The 26,381-nt window shown below is 38.4% G+C and overlaps 3 protein-coding genes, 1 long non-coding RNA gene and 1 pseudogene across 4 annotated transcripts; 2 read left to right on the top strand and 3 right to left on the bottom strand.

Moving 5' to 3' along the window:
• Positions 1-670: 670 nt before the first annotated feature.
• LOC108823890 (cytosolic sulfotransferase 18) lies at positions 671-2,237 on the bottom strand. The gene has a single exon (XM_018597190.2). It carries the CDS (start codon positions 2,024-2,026, stop codon positions 989-991), a length of 1,038 nt encoding a protein of 345 aa, XP_018452692.2. The 5' UTR covers positions 2,027-2,237; the 3' UTR covers positions 671-988.
• A 3,853-nt stretch (positions 2,238-6,090) lies between these two features.
• LOC130499712 (uncharacterized) lies at positions 6,091-6,984 on the bottom strand. The gene is made up of 2 exons (XR_008938602.1): positions 6,533-6,984; positions 6,091-6,423 (listed from the first exon to the last, which is right to left on the bottom strand). It is a non-coding gene; the product is annotated as an uncharacterized LOC130499712 (long non-coding RNA).
• LOC108826059 (cytosolic sulfotransferase 18-like) lies at positions 6,420-8,116 on the top strand (annotated as a pseudogene).
• Positions 8,117-11,506: 3,390 nt separating this feature from the next.
• Positions 11,507-23,411, top strand: LOC108825379 (heme oxygenase 4, chloroplastic-like). Its single transcript, XM_056994457.1, has 4 exons — positions 11,507-12,044; positions 14,656-14,882; positions 14,999-15,106; positions 22,830-23,411. The coding sequence occupies exons 1-4, from the start codon at positions 11,612-11,614 to the stop codon at positions 22,929-22,931; spliced, it is 870 nt and encodes a 289-aa protein (XP_056850437.1). The 5' UTR covers positions 11,507-11,611; the 3' UTR covers positions 22,932-23,411.
• Positions 23,412-23,526: 115 nt separating this feature from the next.
• On the bottom strand, positions 23,527-26,050 carry LOC108828251 (glutamyl-tRNA reductase 1, chloroplastic). Its single transcript, XM_018601877.2, has 3 exons — positions 25,655-26,050; positions 25,111-25,352; positions 23,527-24,921 (listed from the first exon to the last, which is right to left on the bottom strand). The coding sequence occupies exons 1-3, from the start codon at positions 25,878-25,880 to the stop codon at positions 23,791-23,793; spliced, it is 1,599 nt and encodes a 532-aa protein (XP_018457379.1). The 5' UTR covers positions 25,881-26,050; the 3' UTR covers positions 23,527-23,790.
• Between the last annotated feature and the right edge of the window lie 331 nt (positions 26,051-26,381).

Here is a 26,381-nt window from a genome sequence, read left to right on the forward strand (position 1 = left end):
GACAAGAAATTGCATCTTCTGATGCTCCATCAATTCTCAAGAAAAGAACAGGCCAAGCAACTATCTTCAACTTTTAGAAACAGAGAAATAATGTTCTGCACAACCAGCACCACATCATCCTCGTCAAGTGTAATATAAGAACCGTTTTTAACATTTAATTAAGGAAAAAAGAAAAAGCTGATCGGCCCATCTTCTTTTGAAAAATGCTCGGAAAATAAAGTTATCGCTGACAAGTTACCATTTGGAAGGTCGAACTAAAACACAGAGAAAGAGATTTCTAATCAAAATAATTCTAGAGCATCAAATATTTTTCTACTGAGCAGCAAAGATTTTCATATTGTTGTGCTTGTTTTACATTGGACGCTTGCAAAACGGTTAATTTTGTATTCATAGGTTATTGGGGGTTTCCTTGATTTATTCAGGTCCATTAGAAATTTCGTTAGAAACAAAGGATGCTTTGTTTTGTTCTGCATGTACTTGTTGTATGTATCAGTTTGATGTATGATCCTAATTGCTTGAATTTGTAATGATAGGATAATGTGTTTTCTTTTATATATGCATGTCCATTAGTTAATTGAGAAACAGAGTGTGCCCTGTTTTGTTCTGTATGTACTTATTGTATCATCTTTGATGTCTGATACTAATTGCTTGACTTGAGACATGTCTGAAATTTTGGTATAATCGCATAGCTTTATTATCTGCATAAATAGATACGAGTTTGAAATACAAGGTTGCAGCAGTAGATCAAGACTTTGCACACATCAGCCAAAGATGATTGGCTAAGGACGCAAATTCTTTTTCCTAGATACAATACTTATCTTAACTTGATGCATATGTAGCCAAAGACGATTGGCTACACAAACAAAATTATTTTTCCTAGTTACAATACTTATTATTAACTTAATGCATACCAATGAGAAAAAGAAACCAACTTCTGCTGTAAACACAAGCATATAAAGGATCCATCATCGCTCGAACCAAGAACCGGTTACTTACCATGTTCAAGCAAACCGGTGCCCTTGAATTTCTCTTCCATCAATCCATCAATTCGAGCTACCATCTCCGGAGTCAGGTAGTTCTGCCAATCTCCTACATTTCCCTTCCTGAAGTAGGCACTAGTCACATAAAGACAAGGACGGTCCTCTCTGTCTTTCTCCCCTGTGTTGGGTTCAAGATTCTTCAACGTCTCGAAGCTGCAAAGATCCACAACTTTCTCAACAACCCCTTCCTTCTCTTCCTTAGCTGAGAATCCATAACCCATAAACTCAGCTAATTTCTTCACATACGGCAAAGGATCAGCTCTCATCGTCTCATACTTGAGGAACAAGATCTGATCTGGATTTTCTTGGTAAGCTTTCCAGTACGACAAGACATGATCCAGATAAGGACCATAGCCGGAAAGACCTCTACAGAACATATCAAAAGACTCCTCAAGACTGTTGAGAGGGCCATTGTCTACCCTTTGCTTTTGGAAGAAAGTCCACATGGAGATGAAAGTGTCCTTTGGGTCTCTCCATATGTAAACCATCTTACAACCCGATTTCGAAACCGATTCGGGTAGTAACCCGTGCGGCATGTGAGTCGAAAAGAGAGTGTTCCCTTCGTCTTTGAGAACATCAAGTTGAGGAAAGAAAGCGAATTCGATCTCGATGAAGGGAACAAGCTCGTGAGGGTTACGTTTCAGGAGAGGGTTTGAGGAATCGTCGAAGCGAGATCTGTTGGCGATGGCGGAAGTGAGAGCTTTGAGCCAAGTGGTTCCTGTCTTTGGGTAGCTACAGACGAGGAAGTCAATGGGTCGCGCTTGGAAGAACTCTTGCGCGTGAAGGCAGCCTTCAAGGAGAGGCTGTATAAACCAGTGGCCACCGTATTCAACCAAGGGAGCTTTAGGTCTCCAGCCTTTCTCGTGAGGAAACGTGGCGATGAGGTCTTGGTACCGTTTCCGATTCTTCCCAAACTCTGTTGATGCCTCTATCACGGTCAGGTCGAGGTTCGGTGACTTTGTCTCGGTTAAGGTTGCTGACTCCATTGGAGATATATAGAGAGGGTAGAGGATCGTATTGTTTCTGTGTTTGGACCACTAAGATTGGGTTTTATATTGAAGCGTTACAATTTGTGTGATTACGTATCATGGAGCAAGGGTTTTCAACCAGTCGACCATTAGCTTCCGTGAAATACTTTTGTCTTTGCTGCCGACACAACACAACGTACCCGATCAACCACTCGTCTAGAAGCTTCCGTCAAAGACTTTTCGTCACTGCTGTCAAGTCATAACAGGCAACTACCTCATAACAGGCAACTCATAACAGGCAACTAACTTTTTTCATAATATCATTGAATTTCAATAGTCGTTAAATAGTTAAATACGGATAAAAATGAATAGTTAACCTTTTATTCAATTTGCATGGAAAACTTTAAACATATAAACTGAAACAATTGGAGTATCAAACACTAAAGAGAAACTGATCTACATGAAACCAAAAAAATACTCGACGGTTCTGGTCTTGTATAAGTTTTGGCAAAGGTGGAAAGGCAGAGATGAAGCCACATTGACACTTCTCTTCACCACACAAAATTTCAACGTTGAAATTTCTTGGATGGAGTTTGGATTCCTTACGGAAGCTCCCCGTTGATCGATGCATAATAATTCTGTAACGCCCCGACCCGCCCACGGCTAATGGACCACCCACGCCCGCTCTCTCGGCCCGTGGGTCCCATCCCATCCGACGGTCGGTCGTTAATTTTCCAAGGCTCGAAATCATTGTCTACTGTCCCTGCAATCACCACCCGACCTTTCTCCGTGTTTTGGCCTCACTCGCACGGTATCGCGAATCACTTCCCGATAGGTCACCCATTCTTTCACTACTCCAGCCCAAGCACGCTTAACTCTGGAGTTCTAAACGAATGTGTGATGGAAAAGGTAAGTCAACTTTGGTGACATAGGTAGCCAAATCAATTCTCTTAAGCCTTTTCACATATCACAACTCGGGATGTTACAATTCACCCCCTCTCAAAGAACGCAACGCCCTCGTTGCGCTCCACGACAGGTCTCAAGACGCCTCTCAGGTCAGAACTGAGACGGCTAACCAGCTCTGATACCACTTGTAACGCCCCGACCCGCCCACGGCTAATGGGCCACCCACGCCCGCTCTCTCGGCCCGTGGGCCCCATCCCATCCGACGGTCGGTCGTTAATTTTCCAAAGCTCGAAATCATTGTCTACTGTTCCTGCAATCACCACCCGACCTTTCCCCGTGTTTTGGCCTCACTCGCACGGTATCGCGAATCACTTTCCGATAGGTCACTCATCCTTTCACTACTCCAGCCCAAGTACGCTTAACTCTGGAGTTCTAAACGAATGTGTGACGGAAAAGGTAAGTCAATTTTGGTAACATAGATAGCCAAATCAATTCTCTTAAGCCTTTTCACATATCACAACTCGGGATGTTACAAATTCAACGTCGACATTTATTGCATAGAGTTTGATATGCTTAATGGTGAGACTTTCACCAATCCCTTTTGATCTGAGATGTAGCCAATATGTCTTTTGAGTAGTTATTTCTGGTGTCATCATTTTTACAGTTTTACCATAGTTCATGACATTTTATATGTTTATATTTTATTCTGTAGCACTTTTAAAGATTTTTCAACCATTTTATCCTCCACTCAATAGTTTTTGACGGTTGTTTTTTAGAGGATAACCTTATCTAAATCATGATTGAAATCTTACTCCAGATAGTCTTGCCGGGTGTAAATCATATCTCACTAGCATAAATCTCAATTATAGCTATGAGATAGCCACACAATTTTTATGGGCCATGAAACAAAAAAAAAGACGTAGTAATTTATGTGTAAATTCAAATTGTGGCAAAAGCTACAAATTTGCTACAAAAGTGTTGGCTAAAATATTCACAATTTTTCCAAAAATATTCCGTATAACAAAATTGCCACAAAATAAAATGTGAATAAAATCGTGGCTGATCTACAATGTGACTATTCTTAAAATATACCTTTGTCATAATTTAGTCACGAAATCTCACAATTTTTTTTTGTAACTATTTGACACCATAAACCTTTAATATGATTTTAAATTCTAAACCTTAACCAAAAACTTTGAAACTCTATTCTTTTTAATAATTTAACAACAAATCTTAAATTTAAAATCAAAATTTATTTATTTTTCAAAATCTAACTTCAAATCGTAAATTTAACCCCACATATTAGAGCAATGGAGTCTTCAAGTGGGGTTCTAAGCATTTTTCCAGAATTAATCAAATTAATTTTAAAAAGCTAAGGAGTTTCAAGTTTTTGTATGTCCATTGGTGAAATCCAAAATAAAGTTCTTAAGAAATTATGAAAAATAAAATTATGATTATTGAAAAGTGAGCTCCGGTTAGCTTCATGACGGGATCATCCCAGACACGAGCGGGCTCTTCCTTCCTTCCTCGAGCAGCTCCCTAGTGATGGTGGTTGAAGATCCTGGAAGACAGTAATCGAAGCATCGTGGTTGAAGATCCTGGGAGATAGTAATTGAAGCATGATCGGACGTCTCCGGTGCTGCCGACGACGCTAGCCGCAGCGGAGGAAGCGATGTTCTGGGCGACGTAGCTGGAGTATGTGAAGGTAACCCTAATCGCCATGAGTGGTCGATTTTTAGGGTTTAAGATCTGAAGAGAGATGGAGCGAGATCGGATCGGAGAATTTTGAGGATCCAAATGGCCGGCGAGATTGAGTTTTCAGGTGGAAAGCAAAAAGGAAGGACCTGGGGAGATCGAAGAGATATGGGGGAAGAAGGTTTCGTCTCCTTCTCCGCACAACAGCAAAACGACGTGTTTTGAGGTGCCACGTCATTTAGGACTCACCTCTTCAGATCATTATTTAAGAGGCACATCTTACCAACCCATTTATTTTTATTACTTTTTTTAATACAAATTGGGTAAGAGGCTTGGCTATTAACCTCATTAAAGGCCCCGATGGAAATTGTCTTATACTCCAAATCCTAAACTCTAAACATAAACTTTACATATGCCAAATCATAACTCTAAACCCCCAATATTATAGTCCAAATCTGAAACTCTAAACATATATATATTTCGTACAATCGTTGTCTCCAAATTCTTACAGCTTACTGCCATTACAGTAAGCAAATCTTTTTCTCTGTGTTTTAATTTGACCTTCCATATGATGACTAAGCAGAACTAACTTTTATTAGAATCAGATTTCGAGCATTTTTAAAAAATAGAATGAGCCGGACCAGCTTTTTCATTCAATATGTATGTATGTTTTGATTTGATGCTCAATGAAAAGCTGACTTTGTTCGTCATCCATAGTTATTAGATATTGCTTTGACACCCTATGCTTTCTAGTAGTTTCAGAATTTGACATGGAAAAGTTTCAAAATGTTCACTATTGGTTTCATATGAAGATGTTAAAGCTCAATTCATTCTCTTTAAAATTCAGATTACGTTTTTAGCATGTCTAATATTTTTATTCCATAATTATATAAGTTCTATTATTTTTACTCCATAATTCCAGTTAAATTATTGGCTATATAGTTCAAAAGCTTAATCATTTGCCTTTAAGAACCACACTCTTTTGCAGATCCTTTAACAATGCCATTCGTACTTCATCTTAACTAAAGACTGTAAAACAATGCCAATGGCTTATTGGCTTTTGTAGTTCATCTCCGTGTGTTTAGGGCTTGCTGATATGTTTTTCTCTCTCTCTTTTTTGCTGAAGCATTTACTATTACTGTTGCTGCTGATATGTTTTTTTCTCCTCTGAATTCGCATCCATATCTTTCTCTTTGATTCCTCGATCGGAAAACACTTAGGCCGATGAGGAAGCCAAAAGGGCTCTTCGCGTTTCTTCTTCTGTATAATGGACCTACGGATTTGGGCCAACTTTGAGCCTAATTCCTTTTTCTTTATTTTCAATGAATCCGTTAGGTGACAAAAAAAAAATGGATATGCTTGGTTTCTTGTGTTTGTCTTGCTGATATTGCTTTTTCCCTTCTCATTGAAGTGTTGTATTGAGCCTTCTCAAAATTTAATATTTTATATGTAGCTCGTGAACAACGATGAGAATATAAAAATCACTGAAAAATGTATAGTTTATTTTTAGTAAATAAAATATATAAAAACGGAGATTCGTTTGAGATACGTATATACAGTATGTTAGGTGTGAGATTAGCTGTGCATTTTTCTGTTTCCAAAATAAAAATATATGAAAATGGAGATTCGTTGGGATACATATACAATATGTTAGGTGAGAATGTGAGATCAGTTATTTATTGTGTGTCATGTGTCTATGTCTGGTGCAGATCTAATTATACATATAGACCAAAGCTATAATCAACACCGTCATCACCATCTTCACTTTCATCCCTACCAATTGCCTCTTCTCCAGCTTCTCTCCAGAAACTCTCCTAAAAATCATCACCAATGGGTTCATTAACCGTAACCGACACTACCTTACCGAACCAGGACGAGAACGGGACAGAGTCAACAGAATTCAAGAAGAATCAAAAACGGTACCAAGAACTCATCGCCACCTTTCCTCACGAGAAAGGCTGGAGACCCCTACCCCGACATGCTATACAGACGCCTCCTGGGACGCAACTACAAAGAAAGCAGGAAGCGCTTGGATAATCTCGTACTCGCCAGAAGCGAGTCTTCGTGAGGGATCCGCAATCGTCGACAACGTCTCTTCTCCTCTGATGGCTGAAGCGCTGGCGCTTCGATCGGGCCTCATAGCAGCGGCAGAACTCAACATCACGGAACTCAGAGTCTGCTCCAACTGTCAGAAGCTCATTAGAGCGATCAAAAATAAACACCAGATCAAGGAGATCTTCGGTATCGTCACTGATATCATGCAAATCGCCTCTGTGTTTATCTCTATCTCTTTCGTTTTTGTTCCTCGATCGGAAAACCGTAGAGCTGATTCGTTGGCGAAACGGGCTTTGTCGATTTCGCATGTACTCTGAACCTTGATCTTGGGCCCTCGTTTTCGGCCCATGATCCATTTCGCTTTTTAATATATGAGTGTTGCCCAAAAAAAGGGAAAAAAAAAAGAAAGGCTGGAGACCAAAACATCCATTCATCGAGTACGGTGGTCACTGGCTGATGCCGCCTCGCGTCGAAGGCTGCATGTACGCGCAAGAGTTCTTCCAAGCACGACCTAGTGACTTACTCCTCTGTAGCTACCCAAAGACGGGTACCACTTGGCTCAAAGCCCTCACGTTTGCCATCACCAATCGATCTCGCTTCGACGATTCCACGAACCCTCTCTTAAAACGTAACCCTCACGAGCTCGTTCCTTACATCGAGATCGAATTCGCTTTCTTCCCTCACGCTCTGTTCGCCACTCATCTGCCTTACGGGTTATTACCCGAGTCGGTTTCGAGATCTGGTTGTAAGATGGTTTACATTTGGAGAGACCTTAAAGACACTTTCATCTCCCTGTTTGCTTTCTACCAAAAGCAAAAGACAGACGATGGCCCGCTCGACAGTCTCGAGGAGTGTTTTGACATGTTCTGTCGAGGTCTATCGAGCAACGGTCCGTATCTTGATCATGTCTTGTCGTACTGGAAAGCTCACCAAGAGAATCCAGACCAGATCTTGTTCCTCAAGTATGAGAAGATGAGAGCTGATCCTTTGCCCTATGTGAGGAGACTTGCTGAGTTTATGGGTTGTGGATTCACAGCTGAGGAAGAGGAGGAAAGGGTTGTTGAGAAAGTTGTGGATCTTTGCAGTTTCGAGACGTTGAAGAATCTTGAATCCAACAAAGGGGAGAAAAAAAATGGAGATCCGTCCTTCTAGTTTTGCGAATAGTGCGTTTTTCAGGAAGGGTGAGATCGGAGATTGGCGGAACTATCTGACTCCGGAGATGGCAGCTCGAATCGATGGATTGATGGTGGAGAGATTGAAGGGTTCTGGTTTGCTTGAACGATAAGTAACTGGTTACAACACAAGTTGGCTCCTTTTCTCATTTTAATTCCACGTGTTAAGTCAAGAATAAATCCTGTTTCTCGTTTTGATTCGCTATGTGTGAATCTGAATTTGCTTCATAAATTTGTCCTGAACTTTCAGCTTTGATTAAAGTCTTATTAGATTCTAATCCTTCTTTAAAAGATAAGTATATTTTTCGTTTTATTTGTTTTGAAAATCTTTTAGTTTACATATATATATTATTTGTATTATAAAAAAAATCAAATTTTTTTTCTATATATATATATATATATATATAATCAGTAGTTTAATTTTATAAATATAATTTTTATTTATTATATTATTATAATATTATACTTTTAATTAATTTTAGTTATATAAAATGTAAATATTGTTAGTTTAGTACTTAACCACTACTAAGTTTGGTAGTTAATCAGTTATAAATATCTCGGAAACACATCAATTTTTAATTATTGTATCAATCGTACAAATTTTTTAAAATGCCTAAAACTGCAATCACCCTGGAACCGTATCCGCAACGGTTGTAATTACACCTTTCAGGTTCTAAGTAACTAAAATAACTTAAGACAAAGAAAGAACAAGATTACAAAGACAAGAGTCTAACTGGTTTCTCCATTACCAACCTGTAAAAACAGCTTTTATGGTTCGTAGTGATTTTTGGTATTTTGAAACAATCACAAAAATGTTACAAATTGTTTCAAACCGCTTTAAACCTCTTAAAATCAAAAGATAGTTTTAAAATAAATATAAAATTATTTTTTAACAATTTTAAAATTTTAAATAAAAAACTTAAAATGGAAATACCAAAAATAAATTTTTTATTTTTATTTAAATACACAAAAAATCATATTTTTTTATAAAAACTTTAAGCTAAGACTATTCTTAATAAGTTTTTTTAAAATAATATACATACATATATAAAGATATGCACATATATAAACAAAACAAAATATTATTTAATTTTTTTTTAATATATATCTTCAATACAAAATTTATTAAAATGATAACTTTCAACTAATTAAAGAATTAAAAAAATAACAAAATATTATTATTAATTATATTGTATTAATAATTATTATATTTTATCACAGTAGTATATTTTTATAATATGTTAATATTGCTAATTTATTATTAAATCGCTGTAATATCTCCTAATCAATTATTCATAAATATTCTACAAACGCACAAATTTCTAAATGTTGTATTGGTCGTACAAATCAGTTAAAAACGCTGAAACCACAACCACCACATTTGTAAATTCCTGCAACCGCACCCGTAACCGCTGTGTTTCAACTAGTCATGCTTACTATCTCTATAATATTATTTGAGAAGTCATTTTTCAATGTGTCGTGGTCAAGTTGATACTTATAACAGTTAATTACTTTGCTACCGTTAATAAAACAAAATATTATATATAAATTGCCATTTATAACAAGTTATTTTTTTTCTTTTTTGCTTGATAAAATTTAATTTTAAATTATTTTTTGCTTCTTAAAAAGCGAATAAATAATAAAGGAATATTTATAAAAACATAAAAATATAGATTTTATATGAAAATGATTTTAAATTTTATTACCTTTTATCTTTTCTCAAAAAACATAAAAATATCTAGAAATTAAAAAAAAACTATTTGCTTATGCATATAAAACACAACTTCACAAAAAATTGAAAAATTTAAATAATTTAGAAATACTTCTCAATAAAATAATAATATTTTATTAAGATTTTTATCAAATCATTAATAAGAAAATGATTAATATAAAAAAGATTATAGAGATTTTCACAAAAATTAATTACATAGATAACCTCAATGAACTAAAAATTTATACCTGCATACCATTATTTATAATTATTTCATTTTACGTTTTAATAAAATTTTAATTTTATTTTTAACTTAAATTTCATTATGAAAAAAATAAAAATTTAAATTTCCTTTTTATATTAGCACATAAAATGCAAGTAAATATTTGTAAAATATAAAAAGATATGTTATATATAAAATAATTTATTTTTATTTTTCTTCATATTTTTATAAAAACACAAATAAAAACAGATATATCTATCAGTTTTCAAAATATAGACATATATTTTATCAAGAAACATATTTAAAATAATGCATAAATAAACCTAAGGAAAAAAAAATCTAATTAACAAAATTATTTTATTTTAGTGTAATTATAACCAAAATATTATAATTCATTTAAAAAAACTGATATAACCCAATATACCAAAATATAAATAATGAAACCAATAAAAATATGCAGAAATAAATCAACCAATTAGTATGACTTATCTATTTTATATATATTTATATGTGTGCATGAATTTTCAAAATATTACAAGTTATGTTTTATTAATGCATATCTGATTTTCTCTTTATTTTTCCTATTTTCAAAACAAGATATATCAGACTGTAAAAAAAATTATGAAATATATTTACAAATATAAAAAGATAAATGAAAAACCTACTAATAAACCAATTTAAACCTGATTAAAATAAATCGACAGCAATCTAACAGAATACATATAACTCAACATACCAAAATGAATAATTTAATAATAAAATATTATATTTGAAATCACATATCTAATGAAGATATGAACATGAAGATATTTAATAAAAAAAATTTATCTACAAACTACAAAATTACTTAAAAACTATAAACAAACAAAATATAATAATTGTAAATGGTTATTTCCGTGCTCGAAGACCAGGAAATCACCTAGTTAATTTATACCTCAAACTATCAACAATGGGCGTCTTGAATAAATTATTCAACTTTTAAAATCAATGTAAGGTAGATGTTAAGTTTAAAAAAAAATCACGGTAGATTCACAAGGGTTGAATCTTTTCAACTGGTTGAAAACAAATAATTTGGGCCCCAATTTAACATATGTTATATGTTATATTATTATTCTTTATCTAGCTTTTTCACCCAATAATTTAAACAAAATTAGTCTATAGTAAAATACTTTAAAAAAAATAAAAATTTTACCAAAATTTAACATTTTAATGATCTATATATAGAGAGAGTTTTTTATTTCATTTGCGTACATAATGAAAATGTCAATTTTCTTAATTTCTATTTAGTAAGGAATATAAATATAAATAAAATAAAAATTTATTTAGACTATGTCATTTTTGATTATTTACTTTAGTTACAATCAATTTTTGAATTAATATATAGCTATTAGGTTATTTAAATAAGAATGTAAATTAGGGTATTCAATTTTTAAAACAAAAATCATTGTAGAAATTAAATTTGTATGTATTGAATTAATAGGTAAAACAAAAGGGAAAATGATGTCAATTGTGGAAAATGAAAATCAGAGTGTTGAAATCATAAAAACTTGAAATCATAAAAAAACTATTGTACATGGTCTTATAAGTTAACTTTAACTTTCATTCCTGCTCATTATTTTTTCAAGATATCGCACGAGCTTTATACATCAGATTCAGTTCTCTAATATTTTCTATTGTGGCGAAGGTAGCGGTTGACTAGATCTATAAAGTCTATACTTAAAACTTACATAATATATCAACTTAAGATTTAATGCAGGAATACATATATACAACAACTCCTTTGGCTTTCTCCTACAACCCCTAATTTTGGATCTCAACTTTGATTTGTATATTTCAAACTCATGGCTACAGTAAGATTTAGTGTATCTTCCCGCTTCCCTGCGAGTAGAAGACTCGACTGCGAGAGCTATGCCGGTCTGAAAGCTAGGACGGCGAGGATTAGCTATCCCCAAACCATTGCCACTCGTCGACACCATGCTGTCCAAATAGCAAACGGAGATCGGACTTTGGTGGTGAATGCTGCAGCTGGGGAGATACATAAAAAAAGGAACCCAGGAGAACCGAAGGGGTTTGTGGAGGAGATGAGGTCCGTAGCGATGAAAATGCACCCGAGAACCCAGTCAAAAGAAGGAAAAAGAGAGTCCATAGCTCCTCAAGACAGTCCTGTAGCAACCTGGGAGTTCACCGTGGAAGGGTACTTGAAGTTTCTCGTGGAAAATAAACTTGTGTTCGACACCCTTGAAGGGATTATTCACGAGTCTACTGTCCCAACTTGTGAGTTTTCTAATCAGTTTCCTTCTTATAAATTGATATATTGCGAGTTTTATAGCTGTTTTTGAAAACATGTTTCACTCTATCAGATCTAGTTCAGATGTAATTTTTTTCAGCGTCAAAGTCAGACATGATTAAGAGTAGGCATGGACATTTTACTTGAAAACCTAAACTTTGATTATCTAAAAAACTGACTTAGATCGGATTTGGGTATATACATTTCATCCGGTTAGGTAATTTTATTTAGATATGTGGTTCTCGGTCTAAATTCTCTCTGAGATCTGATTGGATACCCGAATAACATATATATATATAAGGTATTTTGGGGTATTTTGGATATTTTTTGGTACTACATATATTTTTAGATTTTGGTTCAATTTTTTATATGGTTGTATATTTCAGATAAAATTTTGATTTTTACTCTTATTTTAAAGTCTTTTATAGATATATTTAATATTTTGGGTATTTAACTTTTTGGGATTTATGTATTTATCGTGTTTTTATGTACGGTTCAGATATTTCAGATATACAATACTGAATGAAGCTATAACTAACAAATTTGTGGTAACTAGCAGTTCTAAGGGCAACCTCAACAGTTACCCATACTGAGGTTCCCTGCAATTAAACATAAAATGCTTTAATGTAATTAGATTAAGTAATAAAACTTTAATAAAATTGACCAATAATTAAACTACAAGTGGACTTTGTAATATATAGAGGGAATTGTTAAAGTATAAGTTTACAGATGCGATATCTCTCCTTTGTTTCTTTTCTGATTTTTTCAAACTAGTTTAATGCATAAAAAATTTACTTCAATCTTGAGTTGGAAGTGGCCTAAGTGGTTAGATCTGAACCTTAAAAATTGATTGAAACTGACCAAAAAATTATAAATATTTATATGGATCCAGATATTTAGATACGGAAAGATCCGGATTTGATGGAATTCGATCTGAATCTTAACCAAAAACACGAATGTCCATGCTGTGCCTAATTAAGAAAATAGTTCTGCGTTCTGAGACACCTTTGTAGTCGTAATCTTCCATAGTAAGTTTTAGGTTATTATTATTTTTTTTTGTTCAACAAGTTTTAGGTTATAAGTTTCAAAAAAAAAGCTTTGAAGTTATAGCGTACAAGTTATCGTAATTTTAGTTTTATTTTTAAATTTATTATTAATTTTAAGATAGTCATAATATTAAAAATTATGATTGGATGCGTATTTTTCATGTTGGTTCTTGTTTTAGTTTTGTAACCGTGTAATTTATTATATTTTATTTGAAGAAAACTATAAAAATATTAATTCAATTGATATATATTTAGCAAAGTTTAGCGTTGATCAATTGACAATCATAATTTTATTTTTAGTTTTTGAATTGACTAATTATTTTCAAATTAGTCATAACATTAAAAATATGATTGGATGCATATTTGTTATGTTGGTCATCAAAAAGTCTTTTGGATTGGTTTAGGAGTTTTTGGTGATGTCCATGACGTTTAATCAGGTGTATTCTCTACTTTGAAGATCATTGTACTCTACCAGCTGAAAACGTTAATCATAAATTTTAAAATTTAATTGGATGAGATGATCGATCAACAAATCAATATATAATCAGTTTATATTATTTAAAAATTTGTTACTAAACAATCTTTTGAAATCATGTTTATATATATACATATTATTTTTATATATTACTTTTATGGGTATATTACTTTTTGTGTTTATCTTATTTAGGAAAACTTTATAATGAAACAAGAAACTAAAATTAAAATTTTAATTTAAATATATTAAATAAAATAGATTTTTTCATAGCAACATTGTGTATAATATTTGAATTTACTAAAACTATCATTTTAATTGACAATTTTAAGAATTAAAGTGAGTGTGTCGTGTAGAAAAATGAATTCTCAAATATCATTATAGAGATATAATTGGTGTAGGTAAAACTAAATATTGTAGTCTGAAGGCTAAAAGGTAAAAACTGAAGAATATAGTTAATTCTCATTAGTTTATGATTATTATTTTTTTGTTTGTTTTTTTAAATTTACTATTGCTTATATTTTCTACAAAAATATATATAATATGGTCGATAGTATATATTCAAAGAAGTTATTAGAGAATTTGTTCAAGAGTTACAAAATAAATTAAAACAAAGTATGCATCATTCATGTCATAGTGAACATGATAAATTAATTAGAATCATATTTTGAGTCTTTAACTCAAGTAATCGTTTTCTGACATGTATTATATGCTACATATATGTTGAGTTTTTAACATAAGTTTTTTTTAAAGAATAACTAAATTTTCTGACATGATATATATATATATATATGTAGCATATAATACAAAAGTTTATTAGTGTGAAAACATTCTATCAACAAGTACGGTTACTTGAGTTTCAAAATCGTAGTCGTTGATAGACTATTTTTACACTAATAAACTTTTGTATTATATGCTACATATATATTAAATGTCAGAAAATTTAGTAATTTTTTTCAAAAAACTTATGCTTTCTCATAACGTACGTCATGGTTATGTATTAAAAATATATACCCGTATGCAAAAGGTTTGTCCTCTTTCTTGTGTAACCCTGTCAAAATCTCTGTCTTTTCGGTGTAGATGCTGGGTTCAAAAACACAGGACTGGAAAGGGCAACTAATTTGGCCAAGGATTTGGAGTGGTTCAAGGAACAAGGTTATGAGATTCCTGAGCCAAGGGCTCACTGTAAAACATATTCTCAGTATCTAAAGGATATAGCAGAGAATGATCCACCAGCATTCATCTGTCATTTCTTCAACATCTACTTCGGACATAGCGCTGGTGGTGGTCGAATGATTGGGACAAAGGTAATAGTCCAATAGAAACACTATCCATTAGATATTCACTAGGAACTTCTTTTTTTTTTTTTTTTTTTTGAGAAAAACTAGGAACTTCTTTTAAAAAGGGTTTACAAGTTTTGCAGGTATCTGAGAGGATACTCGACAATAAAGAACTCGAATTCTATAAATGGGACCGCGACATTTCCGAATTGTTGAAGAACGTGAGTGGAGAATTGAACAAAGTCTCTGAGGTATAGTGTAACATCCCTGTCCCCCGGCGTCCGACCGGAGTTAACGAAAGGGAGTTATGGACACGCGTATACCCTTTAAGGCAACCCGCCGTGTCCGTTACTGGTCCCAAGAGTCGACGGACGCATTGCTTCCTTTGAAATTCCGATCCACCCGTATCCATTTACTTCTACTTACAGTCCTGCGCAGGGGAAAATGGGAATGGGAGGGGTGAGCAATTGAATTACTCAGTGAAGTGGCTCTAGTCCAGCTTGCCCGCAAGACACTCTACACTACTCTATGCGGGAACCAGGACTGACCAGTCACTACAATCAAACAGTGCAACATAATACATTTCATAACAACACCATTTCTAACAACCTAGCGATCAACCAACACAATGGACTCAGTCACTGCTACACTTCACTCAAAGAACTAGACTCCAATCATACTAACTGACTCTACACCAATCAACCTAGACGTAAGGACCTATAGCCGTTTACGGGTCCCTCTACCCGTTCCAGCCTATCCTGAAAGGGGCGCCCTTCTCTCGGGTAAACCGTCCCCCCTTCAGCTTCCTAAATGACTATCCGAGTTGCAGCTCGTTGGCCCATCGGCTCTGTCCGCCACCCGGTCGTAATAGCCATAATTATGCCACGACTCGGCATTGACTCGACTCGATCCTAGGCGCCACATCTTCTTATATCCCGCATCTCGCGGTAGGCATCCACATTACTTCCCGTGGGTACCTCGTGTTAGGCTACTGTCCCACGGGTCACATCACCTCCTAGACTCTAGACGCCCACCCGTTCTCGGTGGTCCAAACAGGACTACAACAAGTTCATTGACACTTCTCTTTCACATTCTCATTCTCAATCACTTTCACTTACTCATACTTATACTTCCACTTTCACTTTCACTTTCACTTTCACTTTCACTTTCACTTTCACCTTCTCATACTTAACACTTAGACTCATAATCATAAACACGCTTAACACTTCTCAACTTCATAACTCATTTCACATGCACTTAGACTCTTACTCCATACTTCATATGGTATTCATTATCACTTAGCAACCAACACTTATAATACATACACTGCTCAAGATACCATCACAACACTTAGTACAATGCAACTACTTTCTCTAACAACCTACCTTTGAATCACTCTTCATCACATGGGACACAAGATCAATCACACAAACATCCACATCAATAATTTCCACATTAACACAAGGCAGTCCATTAAGTCCCATTTAACAGTGTGAAGGTTCTTATGCATCATGATCATCCATCTAGTACCCTAGTCTCCAACATGAACTAACACCCTAACTTTCACACAAGATCTAATCAATCCTAGATCCAACATAAGCAATATAGAGATCAAGGGAGCAAGATGGGTTCAAGACACCTCACCTTTGCCACGGGTTCTGAAGAAATCTGAGAAACACAGAATGGATCTTGACGGCTCTAAAACAGCAACTCGTTAACTTCTCAATCCGTCCGGTCAGAAGGTAGTACTAAATGTCCTCTGTCCATAGACACCGATTTTACTCCGATCGGATACCATTTGATTAGCCAAAATGGCCTCACACCTAGACTGGTCACGAACGCAGACTGCACCAACACCTCTCACGAAAACATGCATAATTCTCAGATAATAACTCTAAATGACGATCCGCTTGTTGGAGATGATAGATAAAAGAATCAACTACTTACTTACCAATTTCCAGATTGTAAGCTTTCGTTTAGGTCGGCCGTTGGGTCTATACGCTGAAACTGATCGGAACTGTATCTGCATCGCGACAGCTTAAGCTTATTCTTGGCCAAGAAGCAACGCCTACAACTTTTGCTGTACAACTCCGATCTCGATTCCGTTTGCTGCTACAGATTCCTTGGAACGAGATCTATCCAAAGAGCCATGACTCGCACCCTAGAATCTCCTGAATCGTACTATAAGTGTCTCACAAAATCACACCTAGGCCATGGATCTGGATCTGGAATAAGAGACAAGGGAAACGAGATCAGATCCGGTCACCACCACCGATCAGCTACACCACCACCACCACCACCGATCGCCCGCCGGCGATAAAGAGAGAGGACGCCGAGGAGAGAGAGAAAAGAGAGATCGCGGAGGGAGAGAGAGAAGAGAAGAGACGGCGGCGCATGAGAGAAGGCTTGACGGCTAGGGCTTCCAGTCTCCGGGAATCTCTGCAGAGCTTCGCTTCAAGTGTGTGATGAGACAAAACGGAGAGGCTGCAGCTCCTTTTTATAAGGGAGAGAGGTGGAGACCTAGGTTTTTAGTCCATCGGGCCACAGAGAAGCCCGTTCTCCTTAAAACAAAATTAGGCCCGGGATAGGGATGTTACAACTCTCCCCCACTTAAATGGAATTCGTCCCCGAATTCCGCCTGTGAAACTCTCACTTCCTAACATCCCTTACTCAAGCGGTGCACGGAGCACCAAAACTTCTGACGGTTTCTGCAATCCCTGATAGCCCTTGGTACCACCTCACTGCAGCATATACTACTCTCAGGTCGCTTCAGGCGATACTACTGCCTTCGAGTTTTCATAGGTCTTCTTCGCCTTGTTCTTAGTTCTCCCCCACTTCGATCACGCATACCCCTTTTTCCGAACACCCGCCATATCGTCTTCGATCTCACGTGTCGAGACTCCCGTGCCAACATTCCGACTTCGTATGACACCCACTCGTCCTTTGCCAGATAGCGGTTTCATAACATTAACTGGGGCGCTATTACCATCCTTACTCGGCTCGATTGGTGATGTCGGTGCTGGTGCCGCCAAGGCAATGGTTGAAAACTGCTTGTAGCCCAGAAACAAGATGCTCATCTTCTCTATCCACGGTTCCAAAATGGATAGCGGTTGGGCACGGTTTTTCTGCTTTAGCACTGTAGAAGTCCAGCAGTGGAGTGTCTTCGACCTGCCCTCTCACAAACTCTCTTTTCCAGGTAGACAAAAATTCCCTTTGGAAGCACAAACAGTGACTGAGCCTGAGGATACTTTGCAAGGAAGCTCTGCATGAAACGGATGATCATGAAGGTTTTTCCATAACCCGGCGCATGAGCCATGATGCGGCCACCCGGCTCATCTGTTACTAAGTTGCTGAGTAGGAACTGGACCCCTTCGATTTGATGAGGCTTCGGCTTGCTAGCATGCGTTGGATGAGTAGAAAATCCACCTATCATCAGCCTTTCTTCAGATAACTTAATCTCAAACTCTGAATCGCCTAACTTTTTAACCCGAGATTCAGAAGCATATGTCCTCGTGCTCTTTCTCGCTTGCTGAAGTTCACATCAATAATGTCTAAGATGCTTTTGTCAATAACTCCGCAGACACGGCAAACATAACCCACGTCGTCCTTTAGTATGAAGGAGTGCTCACAGTCTTCCACTTCATCGGTCTTCGATTCAATGCGTGAAGTCTCTGCATCCTTGGAACACACTATCGACACGGCCATTTCATTCCAGATATTACCAAGATCCTCATCTGCTGCTTCAGACTCATTACCACGTTCATTATCCTCAACGCCCACATAGACACCCTTATCGGCGACCATACCATTTCCAATGGCAAGGACCTTTTCTCTCCCCGTTTGTCCCACGCAAACACCTCCGTCAATGACCATACCGTTTCCTCTAGCAAGGCGGTTGCCTCTGCTACTTTGTCCCTTCACCAATGCAGTAATGGTGAAGGACCTGCAATCACCACATGACCTTTCCCCGTGCTTTGGCCTCACTCACACGCTATCGACACGGCCATTTCATTCCAGATATTACCAAGATCCTCATCTGCTGCTTCAGACTCATTACCACGTTCATTATCCTCAACGCCCACATAGACACCCTTATCGGCGACCATACCATTTCCAATGGCAAGGACCTTTTCTCTCCCCGTTTGTCCCACGCAAACACCTCCGTCAATGACCATACCGTTTCCTCTAGCAAGGCGGTTGCCTCTGCTACTTTGTCCCTTCACCAATGCAGTAATGGCACAAGACATCTCCTTTCCCTTCCCCAAACAACCTCCTCAAAAATGAACTGCGGCGTCACCGACACCACATTACCTTGACTCTTCCGATGCTGCACAAGACTCGACTGAAACGGATACTTAGGCTTCTCAACACCATCTTCATCATCATCGTCAGATTCAAGAATAACAATCCCAGTGGGAAGGAACCACACAGAGAGCCCCCTTCGAACCATCATCATCATCCAAGTCAATCACACAATCCAAAGCCAGCTGATTCTCTAAACTCATAAGCTCTCCTTGACCATCCTCTACTGCTGCTGCTCCTGCTCCAAACACAGTGTGGGCAAGCGAAGGATACAACCAGGTGCAACGCTTCACCAGATCCATCCTCAGGTTAGTCACCTCTTCCAACTCTTTAGTAACGCTCCCGAACTTACCACCGTCTAGAGCCTCGAGCATACCGAATATCCCCACACATCAGATCCTCCACCCATTCACACTGCATAGTCCGGCGCTCGAACGTCGGCAATGAAGGCCCCCACCTAGGTACCACTCTTCCCGCTACGATGCGTGGAGTCCGGATGTCGAACTGGCCCGGCTTTTCTGGTCCACTACGATCACGGCTGTCACCATGGTCACCACTGGCTGGCGAAGACATCATGCAAGTAAAGATCCGATAAGAACCATAATAGAAGCATAGATATATTGGGTGGTTTTTGAAAACATCACACAACTTCCTCAAACATCAAAACTTTCGCAAACTTTTTTTTTTTTTTTTTTTTTTTTTTTTTTTTTTTTTAAAACAAGGTTTTGAAAAACTTTGAAAATGCCGACCCCTTAGGATAACACTAAGGGATCTTAACCCCCGCTCTGATACCACTTGTAACGCCCCGACCGCCCACGGCTAATGGGCCACCCACGCCCGCTCTCTCGGCCCGTGGGCCCCATCCCATCCGACGGTCGGTCGTTAATTTTCCAAGGCTCGAAATCATTATTTACTGACCCTGTAATCACCACATGACCTTTCCCCGTGCTTTGGCCTCACTCACACGCTATCGCGAATCACTTCCCGATAGGTCACCCATCCTTCCACTACTCCAGCTCAAGCACGCTTAACTCTGGAGTTCTTTCAGGATGTGTTCCGGAAAAGGTAAGTCAACTTTGGTGACATAGGTAGCCAAATCAATTCTCTTAAGCCTTTTCACATATCACAACTCGGGATGTTACAATTTACCCCCTCTCAAAGAATGCAACGTCCTCGTTGCGCTCTACGACAGGTCTCAAGACGCCTCTCAGGTCAGAACTGAGACGGCTAACCAGCTCTGATACCAATTGTAACATCCCTGTCCCCCGGCGTCCGACCGGAGTTAACGAAAGGGAGTTATGGACACGCGTATACCCTTTAAGGCAACCCGCCGTGTCCGTTACTGGTCCCAAGAGTCGACGGACGCATTGCTTCCTTTGAAATTCCGATCCACCCGTATCCATTTACTTCTACTTACAGTCCTGCGCAGGGGAAAATGGGAATGGGAGGGGTGAGCAATTGAATTACTCAGTGAAGTGGCTCTAGTCCAGCTTGCCCGCAAGACACTCTACACTACTCTATGCGGGAACCAGGACTGACCAGTCACTACAATCAAACAGTGCAACATAATACATTTCATAACAACACCATTTCTAACAACCTAGCGATCAACCAACACAATGGACTCAGTCACTGCTACACTTCACTCAAAGAACTAGACTCCAATCATACTAACTGACTCTACACCAATCAACCTAGACGTAAGGACCTATAGCCGTTTACGGGTCCCTCTACCCGTTCCAGCCTATCCTGAAAGGGGCGCCCTTCTCTCGGGTAAACCGTCCCCCCTTCAGCTTCCTAAATGACTATCCGAGTTGCAGCTCGTTGGCCCATCGGCTCTGTCCGCCACCCGGTCGTAATAGCCATAATTATGCCACGACTCGGCATTGACTCGACTCGATCCTAGGCGCCACATCTTCTTATATCCCGCATCTCGCGGTAGGCATCCACATTACTTCCCGTGGGTACCTCGTGTTAGGCTACTGTCCCACGGGTCACATCACCTCCTAGACTCTAGACGCCCACCCGTTCTCGGTGGTCCAAACAGGACTACAACAAGTTCATTGACACTTCTCTTTCACATTCTCATTCTCAATCACTTTCACTTACTCATACTTATACTTCCACTTTCACTTTCACTTTCACTTTCACTTTCACTTTCACTTTCACCTTCTCATACTTAACACTTAGACTCATAATCATAAACACGCTTAACACTTCTCAACTTCATAACTCATTTCACATGCACTTAGACTCTTACTCCATACTTCATATGGTATTCATTATCACTTAGCAACCAACACTTATAATACATACACTGCTCAAGATACCATCACAACACTTAGTACAATGCAACTACTTTCTCTAACAACCTACCTTTGAATCACTCTTCATCACATGGGACACAAGATCAATCACACAAACATCCACATCAATAATTTCCACATCAACACAAGGCAGTCCATTAAGTCCCATTTAACAGTGTGAAGGTTCTTATGCATCATGATCATCCATCTAGTACCCTAGTCTCCAACATGAACTAACACCCTAACTTTCACACAAGATCTAATCAATCCTAGATCCAACATAAGCAATATAGAGATCAAGGGAGCAAGATGGGTTCAAGACACCTCACCTTTGCCACGGGTTCTGAAGAAATCTGAGAAACACAGAATGGATCTTGACGGCTCTAAAACAGCAACTCGTTAACTTCTCAATCCGTCCGGTCAGAAGGTAGTACTAAATGTCCTCTGTCCATAGACACCGATTTTACTCCGATCGGATACCATTTGATTAGCCAAAATGGCCTCACACCTAGACTGGTCACGAACGCAGACTGCACCAACACCTCTCACGAAAACATGCATAATTCTCAGATAATAACTCTAAATGACGATCCGCTTGTTGGAGATGATAGATAAAAGAATCAACTACTTACTTACCAATTTCCAGATTGTAAGCTTTCGTTTAGGTCGGCCGTTGGGTCTATACGCTGAAACTGATCGGAACTGTATCTGCATCGCGACAGCTTAAGCTTATTCTTGGCCAAGAAGCAACGTCTACAACTTTTGCTGTACAACTCCGATCTCGATTCCGTTTGCTGCTACAGATTCCTTGGAACGAGATCTATCCAAAGAGCCATGACTCGCACCCTAGAATCTCCTGAATCGTACTATAAGTGTCTCACAAAATCACACCTAGGCCATGGATCTGGATCTGGAATAAGAGACAAGGGAAACGAGATCAGATCCGGTCACCACCACCGATCAGCTACACCACCACCACCACCACCGATCGCCCGCCGGCGATAAAGAGAGAGGACGCCGAGGAGAGAGAGAAAAGAGAGATCGCGGAGGGAGAGAGAGAAGAGAAGAGACGGCGGCGCATGAGAGAAGGCTTGACGGCTAGGGCTTCCAGTCTCCGGGAATCTCTGCAGAGCTTCGCTTCAAGTGTGTGATGAGACAAAACGGAGAGGCTGCAGCTCCTTTTTATAAGGGAGAGAGGTGGAGACCTAGGTTTTTAGTCCATCGGGCCACAGAGAAGCCCGTTCTCCTTAAAACAAAATTAGGCCCGGGATAGGGATGTTACATATAGAATATAACATTACTGTAAAGAAAGAAAATAAATATAATATGATACAATTTTAAGCATATTTTATGTTTGCATGGGCAGTTGTGGACGAGAGAAGAGAAGAATCATTGTTTAGAAGAGACAGAGATTGCGTTCAAGTGTTATGGGCACCTTCTTCGTTCCTTGGTGTCCCCTGATTTGTAATGACCCTCCGGTGGAAATACAAGTAGGGGGGAAGGCCATCAAGAGTATGAAAGTTAAATTACAAATAATTGGACTAAGTCTCCATTCACATTTTTTCTTTATTGCATAATAATATATGAAGTCTATGTGGTTACCAAAATGTGGGAACCTGACTTCCTTGGTTGTTTCTTTTACATTTCCACGTTTGTTGCAACTAATTAAAGTTCTATCATTCTATTATTTGGACCACTAGCTACAACTTTAATGATAGTCCAAAAACTCCTCGATAAATTTTTTTAAATTTAATAGAGTGGATACAAAATGTCCTAATTAAAAGACGAACAACACGAAAGGATTCTAGACTTGAATCAATACTTATAATTGAACAATAAGTTCTCCTCAGATAAATTTGGAAACTCAAACTTTGATGAAGTAAAAAGACAAGAAATATCAAACAAAAGATGCAAAAAATACATAAAAGATTTGTCAAAAAGGCAACAACATAACATTGTTGGGATTGGCGTCTGTGTCAACAGAGATGCTCTGGCAGATGGAATCAACCAACACACTAAGCAGACTAAATCTTTAGCATAGCCAAAAAAAAAAATAAACTAAGGAGAAAAACACATCTTTCTATACTGCATGAACCAACGTTTATACATTACACATGAGTAACGGTAATTGGGATCAATACCGTTACACTCAGAGTCTATGATAAAACATGCAACAAAACTCGTTTATCTTCACAACACTTAGACGATATAAAATGTTAGCTGAAGAAAACAGTATCTTGTACACAAATTAAATGAATCATATAGATCCCCAGCTTAAGGATATATGCAATCTGTCAAAAGAGATGTAACATCTTCTTTCTCATCTTTTACTTTTGTTGGCTTGATGTCATGGCCTTAAGCTTCTCCTCCAAGATGTCCTTCTCCAAACCATACATTCTGTTCAAAGCATGCATATTCTCAAGGGTCTCGCTCAGCGTTCTACTGTCACTCCCATCACATCTCAAATGCTGCATCGGACCATGCAAGAATCTGTTCACGATACCTCTGCTCAAGTCATCAACCGCCCTCGTCGTTTTCTTGTTGATGTCATCTCCCATTTTGGACATGCACTTCTCCAGCTCCGCCATCCTGATCCTCTCTGCGTAAGCTCTCAGCTTCTTGATGGTCGGAACCGTCTCTAACGAATCCCTCCACGCTTCAAACTGGTTTGACTCCTCTGCTATTATGGTCTGAGCTTCCATCGCTTTCCTCAACCTGTCTTCTTTATTAGCAGCTACCACTTCCTTGAGGTCGTCCACGTTGTAAACCCGCGCGGTTTCCACTTCATTGACGCAAGACCCGACGTTTCTCGGTACAGAGATGTCAACGAACAGCCTCACTCCTCCAATCTCCGGACTAGCCGGAGGGAGAGTCTCCACGTGCTCCTTCAAGAACAACGGCGTCTCGGAGGCTGTGCTGGTGAAAACAACATCTGCTTCCGCAGCAGAAGCTAGCATCTCATCAAGAGGTCGGTACACAACCTCAACACCAGGGATCTCCTCGCGGATAGCTTTAACTCTCTCCTCACTTCTGTTCACCACCACCATCTTCTTGCAACCTTTTGCCACCAAATGCTTTATCACAAGCTTCCCCATCTTCCCTGCACCGATGATCAGCATCCTAGCGGAGGAGGCGTGCGAAGAAGATTCAGGAAGCTTCATCAGAGCAAGCTCAACAGCTGCTGAGCTAACCGACACAGCTCCGGCAGCGATGTTTGTCTCCGTTCTGACACGCTTCCCGACGGTTATGGCGTGTTTGAACAGCCCGCTGATGTTCCTCCCGAAGCCGTTCACTCCTTGGCCGACTTTAACAACTTGTTTCACCTGTGCAAGGATCTGACCTTCTCCTAGGACGAGAGAGTCCAGACCAGCTGAGACTTCGAATATGTGCTGCGTCGCGTCCTTGTTGTAGAGTAGGAAACGGTGCTGACAAATCTCCGAAACTGGAATCCCACTTGTCTGACAAATTAAAATAGTATTTGTTAACACAGCTAATAAAATAAAACACTTCATATGCAAACAACTTCACTACTCTAAAATGTGCCCAATGTTCAAGAAATCGCTAGCCGGTACTTAGCGGGATTATTGATTAGGCGCCGTCTAGACCGATTTTTTAGAACAATAAGAAGCTAAGGGAGGGAGGCACACCTTTGACATCCATTCAGTGACTTCTTTGACTCCACGGTGCTGAGACAGAGCCAAAACGTAAATCTCCATACGGTTACAGGTACTGAGTACAGCAGCCTCTTCGATATGATTCAAACCGCATAGTTCACCAATAGCTCGCGGCCATTCAGCTTCAGGGATAGCAAGCTTCTCACGCATCTCAACAGGAGCTGTGTGAATGCTTAGTCCAATCACCACAATACTGCTCCTTTCCTTTGTATATCCTAATAAACACCATAACAGAGACTTAGAACAACAGCAAACTTAATGACAAAAGAACATTCATTCACATCACAAAATGTCTGATTTCAGACAAAACATAAACATAATTAAAAATGAGATTGACACAAAAGAATTTTCTTTTTGAATATTAGGAGTAATCCTCTAGACACGAAACCAGAACATGTAATATTAGTTTGGTCCTGACATACAAAAAAAACATGTAATATCGGAGTGTCCTGTAATATTAGTTTCGGTCCTGACATACAAAAATATTTGAGTAGCTAAGTAATAATAAACATCTTACTGTCAGCGGCAGAGTTCTTGAGTTGTTCGAGAGCTGAGATGGTTGCGGCATTAGGAGCGGAGTCAGTAAGCTCGCAACGGGCTCTCTGGATCAGACAACGTCTGCTGCTTCTGTTGTTCCTGGGAAGAGCACGAACACCAATGAGACCCAACGGGGTCTCGAGCTTGTGGTGATTGAGTAAAGTCTCGAGCTTTGGGCAACCAACGAAGGCACTCGAGAGAGCCATAGAAAAACGCAAATCTCAATCTACCTTCTTCCCCTCTTTTGTCTACAAAACTCAGATCAGGAATAAAGAGCAGAGAGACAGAGAGGGATGGGGTGCGATGTGGGAGAAGGAGGTCGTTAGGAATATGATTGAAAGAGGTGCGTTTGGGTCGGGTCAAACCGGTTTGGTTGAAAATGGAGGGTTGTGATTGGATGAAAATCTTTAAAAGATGTGTGAGAGTGGAAAATGGGATTTTTGAGATTTTGATGGAATTTGATTGGAGGGTGGAGGACACGTTTTATCCACACTCGTTTCTTGATTTGCTGGCGTTTGTACTTCCACGGCAACCTTTTTTTATTTATTTATTCTTTTCTATTAGACTTGCGACTCTTATGAGATCTATGCTTATTAAAACATTTTACCTGTTTTTATTAGGAATTTTTATGAAGAAATAAATTGAAATATTAAAAAAAAAGAAAAGGAATAATCTGTGTGCATGCAAATGATCCGGTTATCTGAAAG

This window comes from Raphanus sativus, chromosome 9 (assembly GCF_000801105.2).
Source record: "Raphanus sativus cultivar WK10039 chromosome 9, ASM80110v3, whole genome shotgun sequence".
Taxonomy (NCBI): domain Eukaryota; kingdom Viridiplantae; phylum Streptophyta; class Magnoliopsida; order Brassicales; family Brassicaceae; genus Raphanus; species Raphanus sativus.

Bases quoted from the DNA above. Each gene is read 5' to 3' on its own strand.
- LOC108828251 (XM_018601877.2), bottom strand. From the start codon at position 25,880: ATGGCTCTCTCGAGTGCCTTCGTTGGTTGCCCAAAGCTCGAGACTTTA. The intron at 25,353-25,654 runs GTAAGATGTTTA...GGTGTTTATTAG, and splicing joins CAAGAACTCTGCCGCTGACA to GATATACAAAGGAAAGGAGC. The intron at 24,922-25,110 runs GTGTGCCTCCCT...TTAATTTGTCAG, and splicing joins TCACTGAATGGATGTCAAAG to ACAAGTGGGATTCCAGTTTC.
- LOC108823890 (XM_018597190.2), bottom strand. From the start codon at position 2,026: ATGGAGTCAGCAACCTTAACCGAGACAAAGTCACCGAACCTCGACCTG.
- LOC108825379 (XM_056994457.1), top strand. From the start codon at position 11,612: ATGGCTACAGTAAGATTTAGTGTATCTTCCCGCTTCCCTGCGAGTAGA. The intron at 14,883-14,998 runs GTAATAGTCCAA...CAAGTTTTGCAG, and splicing joins GTCGAATGATTGGGACAAAG to GTATCTGAGAGGATACTCGA. The intron at 15,107-22,829 runs GTATAGTGTAAC...TTGCATGGGCAG, and splicing joins AATTGAACAAAGTCTCTGAG to TTGTGGACGAGAGAAGAGAA.